Genomic DNA, 18,933 nt, shown 5'->3' with positions numbered 1-18,933 from the left:
TTAAGGGGGTTTTATTATTTGGTTATTAACATTATGGGGTGGTGTGTGTTATGCTTTACAAATTCAGTTCTCACAACTAAATGAATCATAATTATTATAGAGCACCTAAAGCATGACCTTCAGCAGTGTTCTGCCTTGATTCAGCAGTGTGCTTGTACAGGGGCTCAGCTCTGAAGTCAGTAAGATGTAGTTGTAAGTCCAAGTGCAATTTGAATTTTAACCTTAGATCCAGTGCAGACATCATCTATTTCTTTCATAAATTAATGAATTGGTCTTGATTCTCATCCATATTAAGGCTTGCAATATCCTTGCATTATTGTGCATTAAAATGCATATATAAATATGATTTCTGCTCACTTTAATATTCCATTCCACTTCAGAATAGACAATAAATATTTGTGAATAAATTATGGTTCAGATAAAGCAGACAAGGGCTAAATTCATGAATTTAATTAATGAGTGTAACCCTGTCCACATAAAAGCAACTAAAATTTAATGTTTGCCACCTTGCAATGGGATGAAATCTCCTAAAGCCAGTAAAATACAGAAACTTTCTAGCAATAGGATGTCTCAGCTTTTCCATTTATGCAGTTGACACATCAGTAGATGCAATTGCCAATGCCTAGAACTTTGTGAGACTTAAATAATGACTGTGGAGTCTCTATTAAGTTTAGGATGGGTTAATACTGAATTGGGTACAGCAGGGTTCTACATGTTGCACACCTCAGTCATTTTACTTGGCATTTAAAAATCATACATGAAGATTAATCATTTTGTATTTTCATTGCTATTAACATAACATTAGTAATTAACATTATTAACATATCTTATCCAGATAAGACATTTCTAACATTAATGGCATGCATAATTTACTGTCTGTACTCCTTTTTTTTTCCACCAGAGAAAGATTGTTAATACTTGCTCAGAAGCTATTTGTTGGCCTAAATCTCATGTAATTCAAATCAGCAGAAATTTTACTTCAAAGGGATCAAAGGCAGACCATGATACTTTGAAAAACTCTGTCTGTATATTCTGCAGGTTTGTTCATCAGCTTTTTTCTTCAATCTATTATTCAGCACTGATCAGTTCCTAGAATAAAACCTTACCCAGAATTTTGGTTGAGTTAGTTTGCTCAGTGGAATGAAATCAGTCTGTTTATAAACAATGTAAGCTCTGGGGGAACAGACTTTCTCATAGTGGAAACCAGTTCCACATCAAACAGAGTTTGCTGCTAGTCTACACCTCTGCGAAGGCGGCGTGTCAGGTGAAGTTATGGATGCACATCCAACAGTGTACTCTGAGCTAGATGCAACTTGAAATCAGTCACTTTAGTAAAAAACCAGACTATTTATTACCCTTGTGTTCAGCCACAGCCAGTCAAGAACAGTGCTTTTAACCCTTTTTCATTTTTAAATCCTTAAGAATGTTGTGATTAAGAAATTAATCCCATTGTAACAAATTTAAACCTCCTGAGGATAAAGGCTTACTTTTTTTTAAAGATGCATTTACCTTAAAATTTTCAAATTGAATCGCCTGGCCATTCCACTCACCACACTTCATTTCACACTTCAAAGTGTGGAACCTTGATTCTTTCAGGTGAAATTAAACCATTAGAAACACCTCAGGAGCAGGACTTAGGCACTCCACTCACTAATGAGCAACTAATTCATAGGACCAGACTAGAATTAGCCAGAAAGAACCACCAGAAAAATGTGTATAGCCTGAGTGGTGGGCCTTCAAAATCAACTCTTCCAGTCCCTGTACCAGCTCCTATTGTCAGTGTAAAATAAATGTAGTTATCTCTCCTGGAAGTAGTAGTAGTCCACAGAGTCTTGTATCTGCAAGGTGACAGGTAGAAAACTACTGTCCCAGAAGAACTAGGACTGTGTGTCCCTGTGTAACTACAGCTTACACATGTATTTACCAAAAGTAAAAGAGCATGACGTGATGATGGACTTATGTTTTTATTTAGGTCTAGAAGACTTCAGTTCCTCTGCACAGGCCGTACCTTTGCAACGACTGTCATCCGTTAGTTCATAACCAGTTCCACAGCTCGTGTCCCGCTGACAGCGAAAGGATCCCAATGTATTGACACAGGTTTGTCCAATCCCACAGCTGTGCGTCCCAGTGATGCACTCATTAATATCTAGAATATGCAAAATTATTTAAAGAAAGAGAGAGTAAATATGAAACATGAAACTTTCAGAAGTCCTTCCCTTGTTCTGCCTCCCAACATATGAGACTCGAGACACAAATTACAACTTCCTACTTGATAGACATTTCTTTTGGGCTTTTTTTTCATTTTCTCTTTGAATGCGTAAGAAAATTTGGCATCCACGTGTACCAAATGTAAAAGTTCTTCCCTTTTATGTTTCACACTAGGCTAGTGTTAATCTGACCAATCGTCAGTACCTATTTTATATTCTGAAGGTTGGATCTGAGCTACTTACCTAGACTCCCTTTTCAGTTAATGACAGAAAAGGGCCCCCCCGTTGGGTGACGCTGTTCATCCTAGAACAGCTACACAGACCAGGCAAGATGAACTGTGCCCTGGAAGTGCTTGTTTCTCTCGGGTAGCAACAAAAGGAGCCCCGGCTGACTAGCTCGGAAGCAAACATCTACATTGCACGTCTGAAATCAAGTGTGATGAGCTTGACTTGAGCCCATTTCATGTGGTCTCCCTTGAGTTGTTCTCATGGGAGAAACTTAACAATTATTCCCCCTTGACTATTCCCACGTCACTCACGAGATCCAGAACTTTCATCTTTTCTGTCAGTCATGTCCTTAACAAGATGAAGAATCCTACTCTACTCCATCTGCCTTATCAATTACTACCTACTATTATAAAAGGGAACAACAAAGTCAAGATCTTCTGCCTCTTCTCCACTATAAATCCTCCATCTCTTCTACTGATTCTTTCCTAACTCCATTTCCCTACAACTCTCATTCCAACACTCTGTTTAAATCAACTTTTTACAATCTCACGTCCTTCCCCAGCTGGCATAAGCATATTCTGATCTCTTCTGTCTGGATCTTTCTTTATCTATTCTTGCTCTTTTAAAATAAGGATGTTGATGATCAAGCCAACAGTTTTATTTCTTTTACCTTCACAGTTGACACCATCTGGTTGAAGCTGATACCCAACAAAGCAGGAGCAGACGTAACTGGATCCTGTGTCTCTGCACTGCTGAGAGCAGGGACCACCACCTATTTGGATATTTTAAGAAGTCTTACATAATAAAGAGCATCTTCACAGGAACTGAAACAAACTGTTTGCTTGCTGATTTATTTAGAAAAGCAGATAACTAAACACATACATACACAGAAGAAGGAAAAGTCTAAATACTGAAAGAAGTGCTTGTAATCCCTGGATTCTTTTAGCTTTATAAATTAATACAAGAAGGAAGTAAATTAAGGAGTCGCTCATAGCTCATCATTGTTAGAAGGGAAAACGCTGATGAACTCAGACACCTCCTCAGGTTTTGGCTGGGAAGTTAAAACTTTGTCTGGTGATTACTCTAAAACAAGGAAGATGAGATGCATCACCATAAGTTAGAGAAACATTGTCACTATCCGCTGCATTTGGCTTTATTTTTAGCCCATCACTATTAGGACCACACTCCTGAATTAGCTATAGCATGTGCTCTTTTCCTACTCAGCAGGCAGGAAACATGGAAGGGAGAAGAGGGTACTGTGGGTGACAAAGGCTTCAGAGAAACTGAGGGAACCAAGCCTTACTACTGCAGTACTAATGACCTAGTGAGGTATGTGCAGGAGTCACAAAGGAAATGAAAGAGAGCTGGGGTTATTCGGGGAGACAGAAAGAGAATACTACAGGAAATTCACACAAGATTTGGCTCATCATTAAGAAATCTTACTTCTTCTGATCTTGTCAAAAAAAGAATTAAAAAGTTAATATTGTCACAATAGAGAAAAGATTCTGTATTTCCAGCTATTCACTGTAAGAATGTTGATATTCTTAGTACAAATAGAAACTGTCTTCCTCCATTTGTCAGAATGGCTGAAGGGGTGTTAAACAAAAGGTCTGAGATAAGCACAAGCAACGTGGGCAAGTGCAGATGTAATACTTTAAACTTTTAAGTGAATTAAAGTAATTTTTTTTAAGTGCCACAATTTCTAATGAGGACAGGGCCATTAACACACCACAGAAAATTAGGTCTGCACCCAGTGCTGGCAAAGGCAATGGCATTAGAAGGAAACATGGCTTGTGGTTGAGATGGACAGCTACCATTTTCTGAACCTCTGCTAATACTGTGAGCTCCTGTCAGCCACAATAAAACCTATTGTGGAGGTGTTGGTAGAACAGAATTAATTTCCTCATATACCACGAAGGTGCTCCAAAACAAACTGCTGAAAGTTCCACTGCCTAGGAAATTTAAGTTTCCGCTGGTAAAGTTTGGAAAATCAGAAGTAATTCTGGTGTGCCAAGTTTATCAGAAAATATAGTGTAGACAGAAACTAATTTGTAATTAGTCACACCAATCCATCTCTTGCAGGCAGCTGATTAACTGACAAATGCAACAACTGATTACATAAAGAAATAATGCTAGGAAAATATATAACACATTTTTCTATGTCATCTCTTGTAATTAGCAGCTGGAGACAAGGAGGAGAGCCAGTGCTGGCTTTGACTAGCTAATGACCTAGCAGACATTTCCATCCTCTCTAGAGTGTAATAGCTATACAACATGTAGCACAGTAAATCATCTCTCAACTGGAATATAAGTCTATTAAATTGATTTTATCCTAAATACATTACTCAGTTCTGAAATGCTTGCAGAAAATAATAAATCACTGCTGGTTTAAGTTTATAGACATGTAAATCACACGTGACAAGCAATAAATCAGAATACTTAGCAGAACAATATCCCAATAACACATTCTTCCCAGGAGGCAGAACGGCCTGACTAATGAGGACAATAGCTGCTTTTCTTCCTTTTTTTTTCAGGTGATGCATCTCAAAAGGAAACAAGTTTCATTTCATATTCAATCGCTGTGATCAGCCCAGAGGAGGATAAAAGAATGCACGTTTAACACAGGATCCCCACGTTCTGAAGAATCCAGGGTACTCCATGGGCTCCGTGGGTAACACCTCTGAGGTATTATCCACTAGAAGTTAAATGAAAGCTATATGTATAGTTTAAGCTTCGGCTGGGTAAGATGAACACCACTAAGGGAGACAATGCTTCCCTTGTACTGAAGAATTATTGAGGCATCACATAATGGCCTACCATTTCCTAGAGAGAATCTTCATTCTGTTATTTCTACCCATAACTAGCCTAGGCAAAAGGTTTTGGCTAATCTCTTGATCTAAGTTTGCTTCACTTTTATTGGAGGTGATCACAAAAGAGCTGGCTAACAGTCACCTGACTTACCTCTGCAGCCATCATGCAGATAAGGATCTTCTTGGTCTAGTTCCTCCTTTGAAATTTCAACTAAAAAGAGGAGAGACAGGCGTTACAGGAGAAAGCACTTTTCTTCTCACAGTAAAAAGCTGCTTGCTTGGGACGGGGCTCAGACCAGGCCTTTGGATAAACCAGGACAAAATTACAGAGCATTATTTACATATTTTGCAGCTATTTCATACTTAAATTTGACATTCAAATGCACATGGCCATGGGGCATTTTCCATCTGACTGATTCAACATGAAAGTCACACTGTGATCACAGATTACATATGGGCTGAGATTTTCAAATGCAGGTTCTTAACATTAGGCTTTTAACCAGAACTTAACCTCATTTTCATGAGACATGCTGTTGAGGCATGCTTGACTTCCACTGACTTTATAGTAGCTTGGGGTACTCACAGTTTTAATGAAAATCAGATTAACCTCAGTTATTTATTTAGACTTTGTTCCAAAAAAGACTCCACACCCAAGTTTTGGGCACCTACTTATGGCATTCTTTCAAATGTACTTCATATACCTTAACTCAAAGAGTTTTGATCAGTGGTACTTCTACTACATGCATGTGTCCTGAGAGTTCTTCCTTTCCACCTGGAGGACATGGAAGGGCTGAACACATCCACTGCCTGAACCCATTGCTTCCCCATAGGACTAGCTAATGGACTTCCACCAATCCTGCCACTCTGAACACAGGGAAGATGATAGGTTAGTAGTGAGATGTGTAAAATCAGAATCGCAAAATACTCTGGTTATGGAAGAGGAAACTTTGTCTCGTTTAGTGACAGTTTGTAAGCCTCTTCAACCAGCAGTCGCTTACAAGTGAACAATACATCACGGATGTGAAAGCAAGTGTTTGTGCAGTGGCACATGGCTGGGTTGGTACATTCACAGAATCCCAGAATCATCCGGGTTGGAAAAGCCCTTGCAGCTCCTCCAGCCCAACCATGACCCTCCCCCTGACCGTTCCCAACTCCCCCAGATCCCTCAGCGCTGGCTCAGCCCGACTCTTCAACCCCTCCAGGGATCCCGGGGACTCCCCCCTGCCCTGGGCAGCCCATTCCAACGCCCAACAGCCCCTTCTGCACAGAAATCCTTCCTCAGAGCCAGCCTGACCCTGCCCTGGGCAGCTTGAGGCCATTCCCTCGGGGCCTGGCGCTGGCTCCTTGGCTCCAGAGACTCATCCCCCCTCTCTGCCCCCTCCTGGCAGGGAGTTGCAGAGGGCCAGGAGGTCTCCCCTCAGCCTCCTCTTCTCCAGACTGAACCCCCCCAGTTCCCCCAGCCGCTCCCCAGCAGACCTGTGCTCCAGACCCTGCCCCAGCTCCGTTGCCCTTCTCTGGCCACGCTCGAGTCATTCAATGGCCTTTTTGGGGTGAGGGACCCAAAACTGAACCCACTCATCGAGGGGCGGCCTCAAGCTAGAGTGGTACATTTTGGTCACAGAGAAGCTAATGAAATCAGTTTGCCCAAGTCTGGTCTGATTTTGTAGAGGTTTCTGGGGACAGAGTACCAGAGGTTACTCTTTATGTGACTAAGGAACGTTATACAGGGAGTCAGTTTGCAGCAGTATGCCTTACATGCCTTGCTGTCACACAATCACCTAGGTTGGAAAAGATCTTGAAGATCATCTAGACAACCATTAACCTAACACAAACACAAGGTGCTAGTCCAAGAAGCTTCCTCACAAATAGATTGATCTCCCCTTCACGGCTAACAAAGGTGTCTGTTCACGTTGCTTGCTCTGCCCTTCTACAGACAATTTTTACTGTCGATAGGGATACATGACATATGTTCAACCACCTGCTTGCGTCTTAGTTTAATGATGAGAACATTGTCCTGCCCTGCTTGTTGACACAGACCCATCTTTGCAGTGCATAATGGTTACTGTGTGCCATGCTAACCATACCATCCATAGGCATAAAGGTTATGCTACGTGCCACTCGCCCACAAGGGTAAGTGGGGAAATACTGTACACTGTGCTCACGATTCTGGATTTTCAGATGTTGATATGTTTCTCAGGTCATGCAGGCATACTGAGTCTGCAAATTTTTTGTTACTAGCAGAGTGGTCTAAGTACAAGGTGGCTTCCAGTCCAGTCACTTCAGCCAGTGCTAAAGGACAAGGGGAAATCTCCTGTCAAGAAGAATTCTTCAAACAAAGAAACAGGCAGAGCACTTCTAAATGTTTCTCAATAAGAAACTGACAAACACTGACATAAGCCAAGTTTGAGAGACCTGAAACAAGTCTGGTAACACACCAGCTCAAGCAGACACATGTAAGCTTTTGTGGTGGGGTTTGGGTTTAAATGATTGATTAGGATGATGTCCCAAAATTTGCCACTGGCGATCTGCTAGCCAGCAGGCATGTCTTCAGTGCTGAACTGCTCATGAAGGAGCCAACACTACACAGCATGACTGTTCTGCAGTTTCAGGTCTGCCTGCTAAGTGAAAAAGGCAAAAGAACCCCAAACCCAGGTCTGGAAGGGTCAGTTTGTCCTCACTCATTCTCTTCAGCTCTCTGTGGACTGGGTATGGAGAAGAGTATCAGGAGCTGCTGCCATCTAGATGCCCCTCTCTTCTGATAATGTCAAAAGAAATGCAGATACCATGTTTCCCAGAAACATTCCGTTCTCCCAGACAGTCCAGGCCTTTCAAATGCCCCAGTTTGTGGGCATTTGAAACACACATTGGCCTGTCACACAAAAGGCAACATGTGAATTCTGCTGAGCTGACACAGGACATCTGGCTTTTAAATCCAATCAAAAGAATCGGCTGTCAATTTTCTTTTTAATCAAGAATTTATCAGTGTGCAAAATGCCATTAAAAATTAATAGCTTATACTCAGTTTCCAAGATAAGATCATTAGTGGCCAAAATAATCTGACTTATAGTTAAGTTTTGACACCAGGAACTGAGTGACCACTTCCCAGCTCTTTTAGCCTCCTGCGGTACACAACACCTCAGCTATCGCTAGCCAAAAAAATGAGCTACAAAACACGCATCATTAAATTACTCGGAGAAGATCTCAAGTTAGAGGAATTCCAACAGAAATAACCTAAAGTACAAGCACTCCTTATACCCCACATCATTTTGTGTCTCGCTTTTTTATAATTTGTTACATAAAATACCTTGCTCCTTTTTCGGAGCATCATCGCTGATGGACATGTCGATGCCTTCTTGACCCTTGATACAGCAGGCTCTGAAGACAATTCCACACTGGTATCCTATCTTGGGGTTAGGTTCACAACTCTGTCCTTGAACTTGGGCAGCTTTTCCCAGCAAACAACAGTAACAACATATCTGTTTAAAAAAAAAAAAAAAAAAAAAAAGTCATATCCTAGCCCTGAGCAAATCAATGCAAATTTTGTCAGTAGTGTCAACAGTGTTATCTCACCTTGGCAAACTGATGGAAACTTTTCCGCAAACTTTTTAAGAACTCCTGGTATACTTAGGCTCAGACATTTTAATCTGTAGTTGAGCTCTGTATTTGGCCTACATAGAGCCAAGCACAGAACCTGGAGTTCTCACACATACTCTCTGTGTGTGTGAATGTCTGTGCAAGGTCGTGTGAAGGACCGGAATGGTCCACATATTTATAAGGAATTTCATTGCTCCCTGGCTGCATAGCCCAGTTTCAAACACCAGGGAACAGGGGGAACTCTTAACACCTCTGCTTCTCTTTTATGTTCAGTTCAATCAAAATGGGACACGATCAATGAAGTGCATGACTCAGTTTATAATTAAACTGCCCACTCGACTTCCCAGCAAAAAGCAGCCCTCTGTGAACTAACAAAGAAGCCAACAAACATGATTCATCCAAGTTTAGTGTTAACAGGTCATAAAGAGAAGTTATTCTGCTCTAAAAAACAGACTACGTAGTCCAACATTATTTAAAAGCATCACAGTCCTGACATGGCTTCCAGCAATGAAACATGATCTGCCTCTTCCAGACCTCCTGAACTATGGCCCTGGAATACACCACAGAAATGAACACAAGAAAAGTTAATCCCGTGGAGGTTTCCTTTTATTATAAATTGAGGGGACACTGCTGATTTATTCGGTTTTTTTCCTGGCTGTTAGAAAGCAGCCAAGATGTTTGGTTCTCTGGAACTGGGGTCTGCCAATTGCTACTGTCATGGAAAAGCAGATTTAAGCTTTTATTGTTAATTTTATTATTCTTCCACTCTTTTTTGCTTGAAGAAAATAGACTGAGCCGTTAAACAGAGCAGATGGGCTATAACATAACACTGAACTAAATGTCTGTAATTTACACCTACTGAAAAGGCAACTATCACATTTCTTTCATTACTCTGAGATATATATCCCTGCCTCTAAGCTTTCCCTTATAAAGTATTATACATATTTCTCTCTCTGTACTGCAGTGAAAGGTTCTTTTAAAACCCAGAGCAGCGTGAAAGTAAGATAATAAAATGCTTTTTCCTTGTTTCTTCAGTCTGTTTTCTCTTTACAGCATTCTGAAATACGTAAACATGCTATTTTGTCCTTTGCCTTTAAATACACACCTGAATCCTTCCCCTGCTGCTGTACGTACGAATGCTGTACGGCAGGAACTCTTCCCCCCTGCCCAGTGCTGGGGTGTTGTTTTCATGCCCACCATAATGTTAAGGTACAAGTTTTCCCTTATTAACTACTGTTTGCTGGGATGGTTCCTCACTACCCACTTTTTTTAACTGGTTCTCCAACCACTTCCATCCAGTGGTGGATGCTCTGGTTTCATCACTAATATGTCTGAGATATTTCCATTTTTTCTGGCTTTTCGGGATGACTTTAGAAATAAATATTTGATTATCTCTTCCAAGAATTGTAACAGTTCTGAATATTTATTCTAACTCATCTAACATTTTCCTGAGGCATCTTATCAAAGTTTTTAACATCTGTCTACAATTTTGTTAGATTTCCAGTTTTCACTACCATATATTAGAAGACAGAAATGAAAACTAAGCTGAAGATTCATTGACTTAAGCTTGTGTATTTTTGATAACCAAGTCTCATTTAAGTTACTGAATACAGCTGATGCCTTGCCAAATTCTGGCATTATATACTTCTAGATATCCTCACTGGCTTCTACTGTTTGACATATGAACTGACTCCATCTATTCTTTTGTCCTGTCACACAATGCTCAAATTGGGAGCTAAAGAGTTTCTCTGGTTTGTTGTTTTTTTTTTTTTTTGTAGAGTGATCATGATCTTGCCATTCTTGAAGTGTTGAATAACCTCATGTTCTTTATTTCTTCCAGGTTGAGCCACCACTTGAAAGACCTCTGTCTCCAGCTAATGTGAACCTTCAACTACAGAGCTTGCTAAGTCTTGCAATGTCTGTAAGAAACTGTTTCTTCATTTAACATAATTGTACGCATTGAACCATTCGCTCCAACCCCTATTTATTCTAACTGTGCATGATGCATCTTGATGTAACATCTTGTTAATGAGAATAATTTATGTTGCTATACCACAGCCAAAATGAACCAGAGATGAAAAGTGTCAAATGTTTTCTTAACTGATGTTTATGGTAACTGGCTTTTAATATTGACCCTAGAAGATTCTGCACTGGCAGTCCCAAAGCCTAACATTTCCAGTTCAGCTAAAGAAAAAAGAAGCTGATAATGGCCTTGTGCTCAGAACCCACTCAGGAGTCTGTAGACCCACCTAAGTCTCCACATATTTCACCTGTGAACTTGGAAAGTCCTTTCAGTTCTCCCACTGTGGAACGGTATTAGTACAGCAGTGAGAAGGTGAGTTTAACTCACGTTCCCTGAGCACTCTGGTGTTCTGAGACACAAAGCAGTATGTCATAACTGTCACTATCCTGGTGAGATTAATCTCAACACTTCCCTTTTCACACTTATTTTTTCAGGGTTCTTAGCCTATTCTGAAAGATTTTATCCCTTAATCTGGAGTGCAGGCTAGACTCCATATTAGTTCAGTTCTTGAGGTGTTTGCAGCCATTTCTCCAAGGTTACCAGCTGCAGGCATGCTGCGGTGACCATTCACCCTTTTACTAGAACCATCACGGCCTTCACGGATGGTACAACCTAACGGTCGAGTTGTTACTACACACTTTCACTGCCTGCAAGCCTTTGCTTCTTAAGAGATCCTGATAATAATCTCAAACATTTTTCCCTTTGCCTCTCCCCTGTTATTAGCAAAAGCCCGTGCAGGTTCAAAGCCATGCCTTGATCGTCGTGTTTGGATAGAAAGCTGCATCCTACTCGAAGTCCTGTGACCCCCTGGCTGCTCTTCTACCTTCCCTTCTCACAGAAAGGAATAAAGACGTCAGGAAGAAAGGAATAGTTACATGTGAGAAGTTTGAAGATATTTTTTTGTGTGTGTGTGAGATTAGGAAGCACCCGAAATTGCTTTCATCAATAAGCTCTCGTAATTACTTAAATTTTATAATAGTTCTTTATTATTTATGTCACCACTTAAGTTACCAGATGTGGAAGGATGAACTGTCTTAACATTGCTTTTGTGTATCTGTCCACAAGAGGTCTCTCACTTGCTGAAATCCAGACTAAACTAGTAAACGTTATGAACAACAGACTGAAAAAACCCCACAAATAACTCAGGGAATTTTTTCAGAATTTTTGAAGATCTGAACAAAAATTAAAAATCTGTTTAACTTCAAAGCAATAAAACTTTTGTGCTTATCTAATATACACAACCAAAGTATTCTTGACAAAACTGGGGAGATAAGGCTGTATCTCCATCTTTGGAAAAAGAAAGTGCCTATGACAAATTTGAGGGAAAATGTCCGAGCCCCTTAAAGAAGGTCAAATTTCTACAAGCTTCACTCCCTTCTGCAGGGCTTTTGTGGTAGAAACTTCAAAAAAATCATTTCAACATCTCCTGTATCAGCGACAAATCTGGAAATTGATTACTGTCTTTTGATGAAGATTTTAAAAAAATCAGTGATTAATTTTTCAACCCTTTTTCCAAGGGAAGAAAAGCTATGCTTGCAAAAAAATGGAGGAGTAGAATTACGCCCATCATTACCTATGCCTACCACCTTCAAGTGTAAAAGCTGAGGCAAGTGTTTTCAAAATATGGTCTTTTTATCTTCTTTCCAATTGTGAGTTTTGGATTCAAAAGGAGTATTAGCTGTCTCATCTGCTGCAGAGTACTGTGATTAATCCTCCTAACTGAATTACTAAATCGTTCTTTCTGCTTCCTTGAAGGAAACAAAGAAGATCCAAAAGATTCCCTATGCTACCTAAACTAAACACAACCTGACCAACTCAGGCAAAATAAGATTCAAGCCCATGTGAGATGGGCTTGGCGTGAGCGCAGAAGTTTCCTTAGCACAGCAGGGCACAATTGTCACATACGGTGTATGTCTCAAGGTCATCAGATTCAAAATGTATTCAACAAAAGAAAGGATGAATTGTTCATTGATACTAGATCATATCTATGTCCATGATGGATCAAAGAGATTATCTGTAAAGATACTCCTGCAGCTCCCTCAGTAGTTATTCAGTGTGGGATATTCCTGTAAGGGAGTGGGGGAGGAGAATGTGGCCCACAAAGATTAAGTAACACTGACTGTGTTTATACCAGTAAATTAAACAGGGACGGAGTATGGGCTCAGGCATTGTCCTGCAATTGTCTGTAATGTTTAAATATTAGCAAGCTCTAATGGCAACTATCATCCTCCCAATGCTGAAGCATATTTTGGGGTTAGCACAGGCCTGCCAGCGTTCCTAACGGCCCTCGTGCACGATGCTTTGCAGAGGAAAAACACCAGTTACAGGCCATGAGCTGTGCTGTACTGTTTATTCTCAGGGCCAGAGATCAAGGCCCAGTCCATTTTGTTTAAGAATACAGCTGTCACCATGAAAACCTGCCATCGTTAAAGTCTGGCCATTTTAAAAACCAGCATCATTAACTCCTCTTTCTCATGCTGACGAGCCCACACAGGGAAACACAGAATCATGGAATCATCTGGGTTGGAAAAGCCCCTGAAGCTCCTCCAGCCCCACCATGACCCTCCCCCTGACCGTTCCCAACTCCCCCAGATCCCTCAGCGCTGGCTCAGCCCGACTCTTCAACCCCTCCAGGGATCCCGGGGACTCCCCCCTGCCCTGGGCAGCCCATTCCAACGCCCAACAGCCCCTTCTGCACAGAAATCCTTCCTCAGAGCCAGCCTGACCCTGCCCTGGGCAGCTTGAGGCCATTCCCTCGGGGCCTGGCGCTGGGGCCTTGGCTCCAGAGACTCATCCCCCCTCTCTGCCCCCTCCTGGCAGGGAGTTGCAGAGGGTGATGGGAAAGTGGGTTTCCTTCGACGGGTGCATTCTGTGGCAGCGTTGTCCCGTGGTATGGGTTTAAAACAGTGCTGCTGCTTCTCTCCGGCAGCAAGCACTTGATCTGCAGGTACTCGCCATCACAGCCCTTGTTCATAGCCCTTCAAAGCACTGACACAGAGGGCTAAATATTTTTTCATGCCACATTCAGATCAAGGTGGACAGGTTTCCTAACAGTAAAGGCTGCGCAGAGGAATCTTTGGGTCATACCCTGGACGTGCTCAAGGGGTGACTTATGTCCCCCTTGGGGGACACACTCCATCATGGGACAAAATCACGCTGCACATGCAAACCAGTCTGTGGCAACCCACCAATGCCAGCCTCATCAGCACGTGTTATCTTCCTTCTACTCGCAGCAAGAATGGGGGTTAGTTCACAGCCCTGGCATCTGCCAGGAACACGATCAAGCCAGCATTTTGAAGAGTTATGAAACTTGTGAGTCAGACATTGTCTGCCATCTTCTGTATAGTAGATTTTTTTTAACAGAATGAACAAACCCATTTAGCATCTTTGAGCAGGGGGAAGAATTAAAATCACTCTCTTTTCATTGCCACTGAAAGAAATCTGTAACAGGACCAGAGCTGGTCATGACTGGGTCAAGGTCATGATCTTGCTGATGGAACCTTCTTTCAAAAACACTATGCAGAGCGGTGTGAATATGCTCCCTTTCAAGAAAAGAGAGACAAAGATAGTAGTAAAGGCAGAGGGCAGGGCACAGATTAACTAAAGATGCCAACGATAGGCATTTTTATTCTAATATCAACTGCTATTTTCGCAAGCTTACAGATGTCTCCATTCAGTTGTAAATTGGAGTCATGGTAATTAAGGACACGTGCACAAGGTGGAATTATAAGTATGCTGGGAGGATTAAATTCAGTCTCACCCCTTTGGGCCACCAAAAGTAAAACCCACTGAGTTTGACTCCAGGCCATGAAGCTCTAATCAAAGATAAAGTCTGAAACATGTCTGAGTTTCTCCTCCGTCCTTTCCTACAGCGTTGATGTAGAAGTTTTATGCAAAAGTAGTTTCCTAGCCTATTACCTGTTAAAGAGTTTCCACTCTTTTACATTCTACCTTCTATTTCTGCTAAAATATAATCAGACAGCCTGCTTCACTCAGTGGAGAACTTCACAGAAGCAGAAAGTGGACAGCATTAACAGAGACATGAGGTGCAGATGGGAAAAAACTGGTTAAGTGCATCAAACTGAGTGTGGTGACCTTCAGGGTCAATCCTTAGTACCAATCAAGACAGACAATTCAATTTTTTTAAAGACAAACAGGAGCAGCTGATGTCTCACCTTGAAGTATTCAGCTTCACAGGTGGAGTTTTCACCCAGATGTGAGTCGCACTCCTCGCGCACGTTGGCGAACTCAATCCCATCTGAGCAGTACTGCTTCTCCAGCTGGCTGTGGCAGCACTGGACCTGAGTCATGCTGACAAAAGCATGGGAGCAAGGGGAGAAGAAGGTCATATATAGGTCAAGAACAGATAATACAAGTTTTGACAATTAGCACTTGTACTAGTCCCATAGAAAGAGGTTCCTGTGGGCACACATTTCCGTTACAAATTAAAAATTTTCTCTAGGAGCAGGCAGAATGTCTAGGTGATATTAATACACTTTGACTGCCTGCCTGCCTTGCAGTCTGTCCTAACAATTTCTTTAGAGAAATGGGTAACTTCAGCCATGTTTGCCACAGGGCTCAAGCTCTCCAGGATTTGCATTCTTGCACGTTCTGGGAGACTGGGTGGTCAAAGAGAGGATGGCGAGAAGCAAATCAGTGCTCCAACTGACAGAAGGGAGAAACCAGGCCCTGGGCATTGTGAGAGTCTGCAGTGCCATGGCCAGCCCACCCTCGGGCCCGCCGCCCCTTGCTCACACACACAGGCACAGCATGTTGAAGGAAGCTCCGAGTGTTGCTCTGTGGGACAACTGGAGCTATGGGGAGAAGTGACGATACCGAGGAAAGTTCCTTCAGAGTGAGGAACAGAGTCTATTGCAAGCAAGAGGTGAAGAAAGACGAGAGAAAAGTATTAGAGAACAGGAAGACGCAGAGACAGGATTAAAATCTGCAAGACACTCAGCTTTGTTAGTTCCACTGCTCATAAATTTCTTATATTTTATCTCAGTTTCAGTGAATGAATTGAAAACTCCTTCCCACGGAAAAAAAAAAAAAAATCCACGTGATGAGGCTTTGAACTCCTCCACTCCTGTTCCTACTGCCCCTTGAATGCCAAGCCTGCTGAAGGAGGTATCTCCCCTCCCTCCGCTCTGTGTTTATGTGTAACTCTGCTTTTTCGGGTAGCACTGGGGGTGGAGCTTGCAAATTAAAGCTCTTCCACCACCACCTCCTGGAACAGACACTGGGAAACAGATAAAAAAGTTGAAGAGTAACAAACCAGGTTACACACACAAGGATATAAACATAGCCCTGTGTTTTGTGAGAACCCAGTCTCACTACGCTACCTGCGCTGCTAGGGGGAAACTATCCCAAAGGCAACCCAAGCTGATAAATTCTATTTATAGCACAACAGGGGCACGTAAAAGGCATGCCCTGGGATGTTAGAGCTCTATAGGAAATGCAGAAAAATACCCTAAAAATGCACTTTTTATACTTATCAGCATAGGAAATCTTATACATCTTACAGACCAACACAGTGAACACATTCTTTTTTGCTGTTAAAAGTATACTTTTTTTTTTTCTTCAATTCTAGTTATTTAAGATGATGAGTAAAATCTTTTCAAGGATTACATAGAAATACATAAAATTACGTAAAGATATTCAGCAAAGCAATACCCTTTACTCTTAAAAATCCTTTATTTACACTGTTGGAAATTTTGGAACTATGGGGAAGAAGAGGGGTTTAGTTGCACCACTGAACTACAGGCTTCTCCTACAGTCATCTGAGATTCCTGAGCATCACCTGGGGAAGAGCTTCCCTCCTCTCCATGACCAAGGGATGAGCTTTCAGCTCCTGGGTGCTGTGAGGAACTCCCTCAGCTCCCTCAGGCCATCCAGTCCAGCCCACTAAAAGCAGGGGACATGTGGGTCCTGGGCTCAGATTCTGCATCTCTGTGTGTATCGGTGGGGTGAGGTTGTCAAGATACATTCCTGAAGATTCCTAATTTTGTAACGGTCTGACTGTGCAGTTGTCACTTGCACAAAACCAGCTTTGAGACTTTAATGCATAGGAACAAAAATCAGGGTAAGTTCATGAACAAATTATTCAAAAATAGACTCTAAAGTCATAGCAAGAAGTTAAGCCCAGGACAGTAACTTTATTTGGCAAAATAGACGAAGTTTTTGATATTTGATTTAGTTCCATTTGGAAGAATATATAGCTTTTTTTGTTGCTGAAATTCCCTCTGAAGCAGAATTTCCATTCCCTGCCCAGCTCTGGGGTGGTCTGACTGTCAGGACTCTGGAAGCCTGTAAAGCTTGAACCTCAAGCCCAAGAGTGTGGGAGCTGAGACTTTCCAGCTCCTTTAGCCCTCTCCAAGTCCTGGTGAGGAGCTAGATATGTTAGCCACAGACAAACAAACAAACAAACACACACCAGCAGTCTTTCAGTAGATCTGTTTGATTTCCAGTGGGGGGGGGGGGGTGTTTCAGCTACAAGTCCTCTCTTTGAAATCTCTGACAAATTGGCAATTTCAACCAAAACAAAAAAATGTCTTAACAATGTTTCCCACAGCTCTATTCATAAGTCATGTGGCCCACCCCAACTGTAATAAGGAATTAAACATCAATTGAATACTAGATTAAAATACCATTTGTTCATTCTCAGAACAATAACAATAAAATCACACTTCATTGCCCAAATCCTACAGTGAAGTTGCACTGGTAGCAAATACTGCTTGAGACTGCAAACACTTCTGTGGCTGTAACGGAGGTAGAAAACCTTGAAAGATGGCACAGAAAAACTCTAGAAAAGACCTGTAGAGTGCTGGTCTTCCACCTGCAACTTCACCCACGCAGGTGGCCATCCTCTTCCCTTTGCACACCAGCCCACGTGCTGATGGTCACTAGAGTGTGCCACTGCAAGCTCTTCAGGCTCCAGGACTTGAGATGAAGAGTATCACTCCCTATTTTTGCTAAATTATCTGTGTCTCACTGGCTTGGACTCTAATATAACCCTGGCTTGGACTCTAAATAACACATACCCACTTTCTACTTCACAGTAAAGGAGCCATCTTTACTGGCTATCTAGATTTGTCTCTTCGTGTAAAACCTTTCAACTCTTCCTGTGTATCATTCCGATTAACTTCATGTCTAGAGACAGCTTACAATATGGGTCTTTAAACAGAAAGAAAGTAGAGGAGCACTTTCCTGTGTTTTGGATTTTTTTAATTACTCCTAACAATTAAAAAAGCCATAGGCTGCTTCTTCCTTAGCTGCCATATTCTGATTTTCAATTAAAAGAGTGCCACCGAACTTTATTGCAATAAGGAAGTATTTAAAGTATGGCTGGAACCTTAAAACGCTAAATACAGGGTCCCTAGGAGCATGAGGCCTCAGAACTGACACGCACTCAGGATATTTCAGGTCAAATCACGCATCTCTGAACGATGAGTTTTATTCGTGGCTTCACCAGTGAACAGGAATCACTCAGACATTTAAAAAAAACTTTGTTCTTGGTTGCAGATGTTGATCTAAAATCAATTTCTTTACTAGGTAATTTGATTAGAAATCAAGTATAGAAATCATATTCAGAATTTATATTCTTTTACTTCCTGTTACAATTTAACCGTTACTGATTTTCACGGAATAAATTTCCAGCTGAAAATCTACATGCCCATTTACCTCCACAACCCTTTCACATTTATTATTCTCCTTCCCAGAGAATGCGCTCCTAAACCAGCACAGATTTTGCAATCACCTATTTTTTCCTTTAATCTCTTTCCATAAAAGCATTAAAATTTAACTTTGCTCTGAAAACAATGTCTTTGTTGTCAGCCTAATTTCATTACCCTCTGCCTCTCCCTGTCTACTTATTAGCCTGTCTTCAAACTATGTCAGTGCTATTCATGTGCACAGCGGAAGGTCTTGGACAAAAAATATTAAAACTAAAAAATGAATGATTCCACTCCAGAATTATTTTGCAAAACCAAGCTGGGTCTTTCGCCCTTAAGTCCTTTCAGTTTGTAGTTTAACATGCAACAGAAATGAACTTAGGAAGATTAACAGCAAGGGC

The 18,933-nt window shown here is 41.5% G+C and overlaps 1 protein-coding gene across 2 annotated transcripts in view; it reads right to left on the bottom strand.

The window, feature by feature from the left end:
* Positions 1-18,933, bottom strand: part of FBLN1 (fibulin 1) — an 81,800-nt gene that overhangs the window by 43,475 nt on the left and 19,392 nt on the right. For both annotated transcript variants that reach the window (XM_074901191.1, XM_074901190.1), the window contains exons 3-7: positions 15,038-15,173; positions 8,550-8,721; positions 5,397-5,456; positions 3,106-3,207; positions 2,009-2,146 (exon numbers count right to left, since the gene is read on the bottom strand). In XM_074901191.1, the coding sequence (XP_074757292.1) occupies positions 2,009-2,146; positions 3,106-3,207; positions 5,397-5,456; positions 8,550-8,721; positions 15,038-15,173 (608 nt within the window). The remainder of the gene's footprint in view (positions 1-2,008; positions 2,147-3,105; positions 3,208-5,396; positions 5,457-8,549; positions 8,722-15,037; positions 15,174-18,933) is intronic.

Source organism: Athene noctua, chromosome 3 (assembly GCF_965140245.1).
Source record: "Athene noctua chromosome 3, bAthNoc1.hap1.1, whole genome shotgun sequence".
NCBI lineage: Eukaryota > Metazoa > Chordata > Aves > Strigiformes > Strigidae > Athene > Athene noctua.
This window is presented reverse-complemented; position numbering and strand designations above follow the sequence as displayed.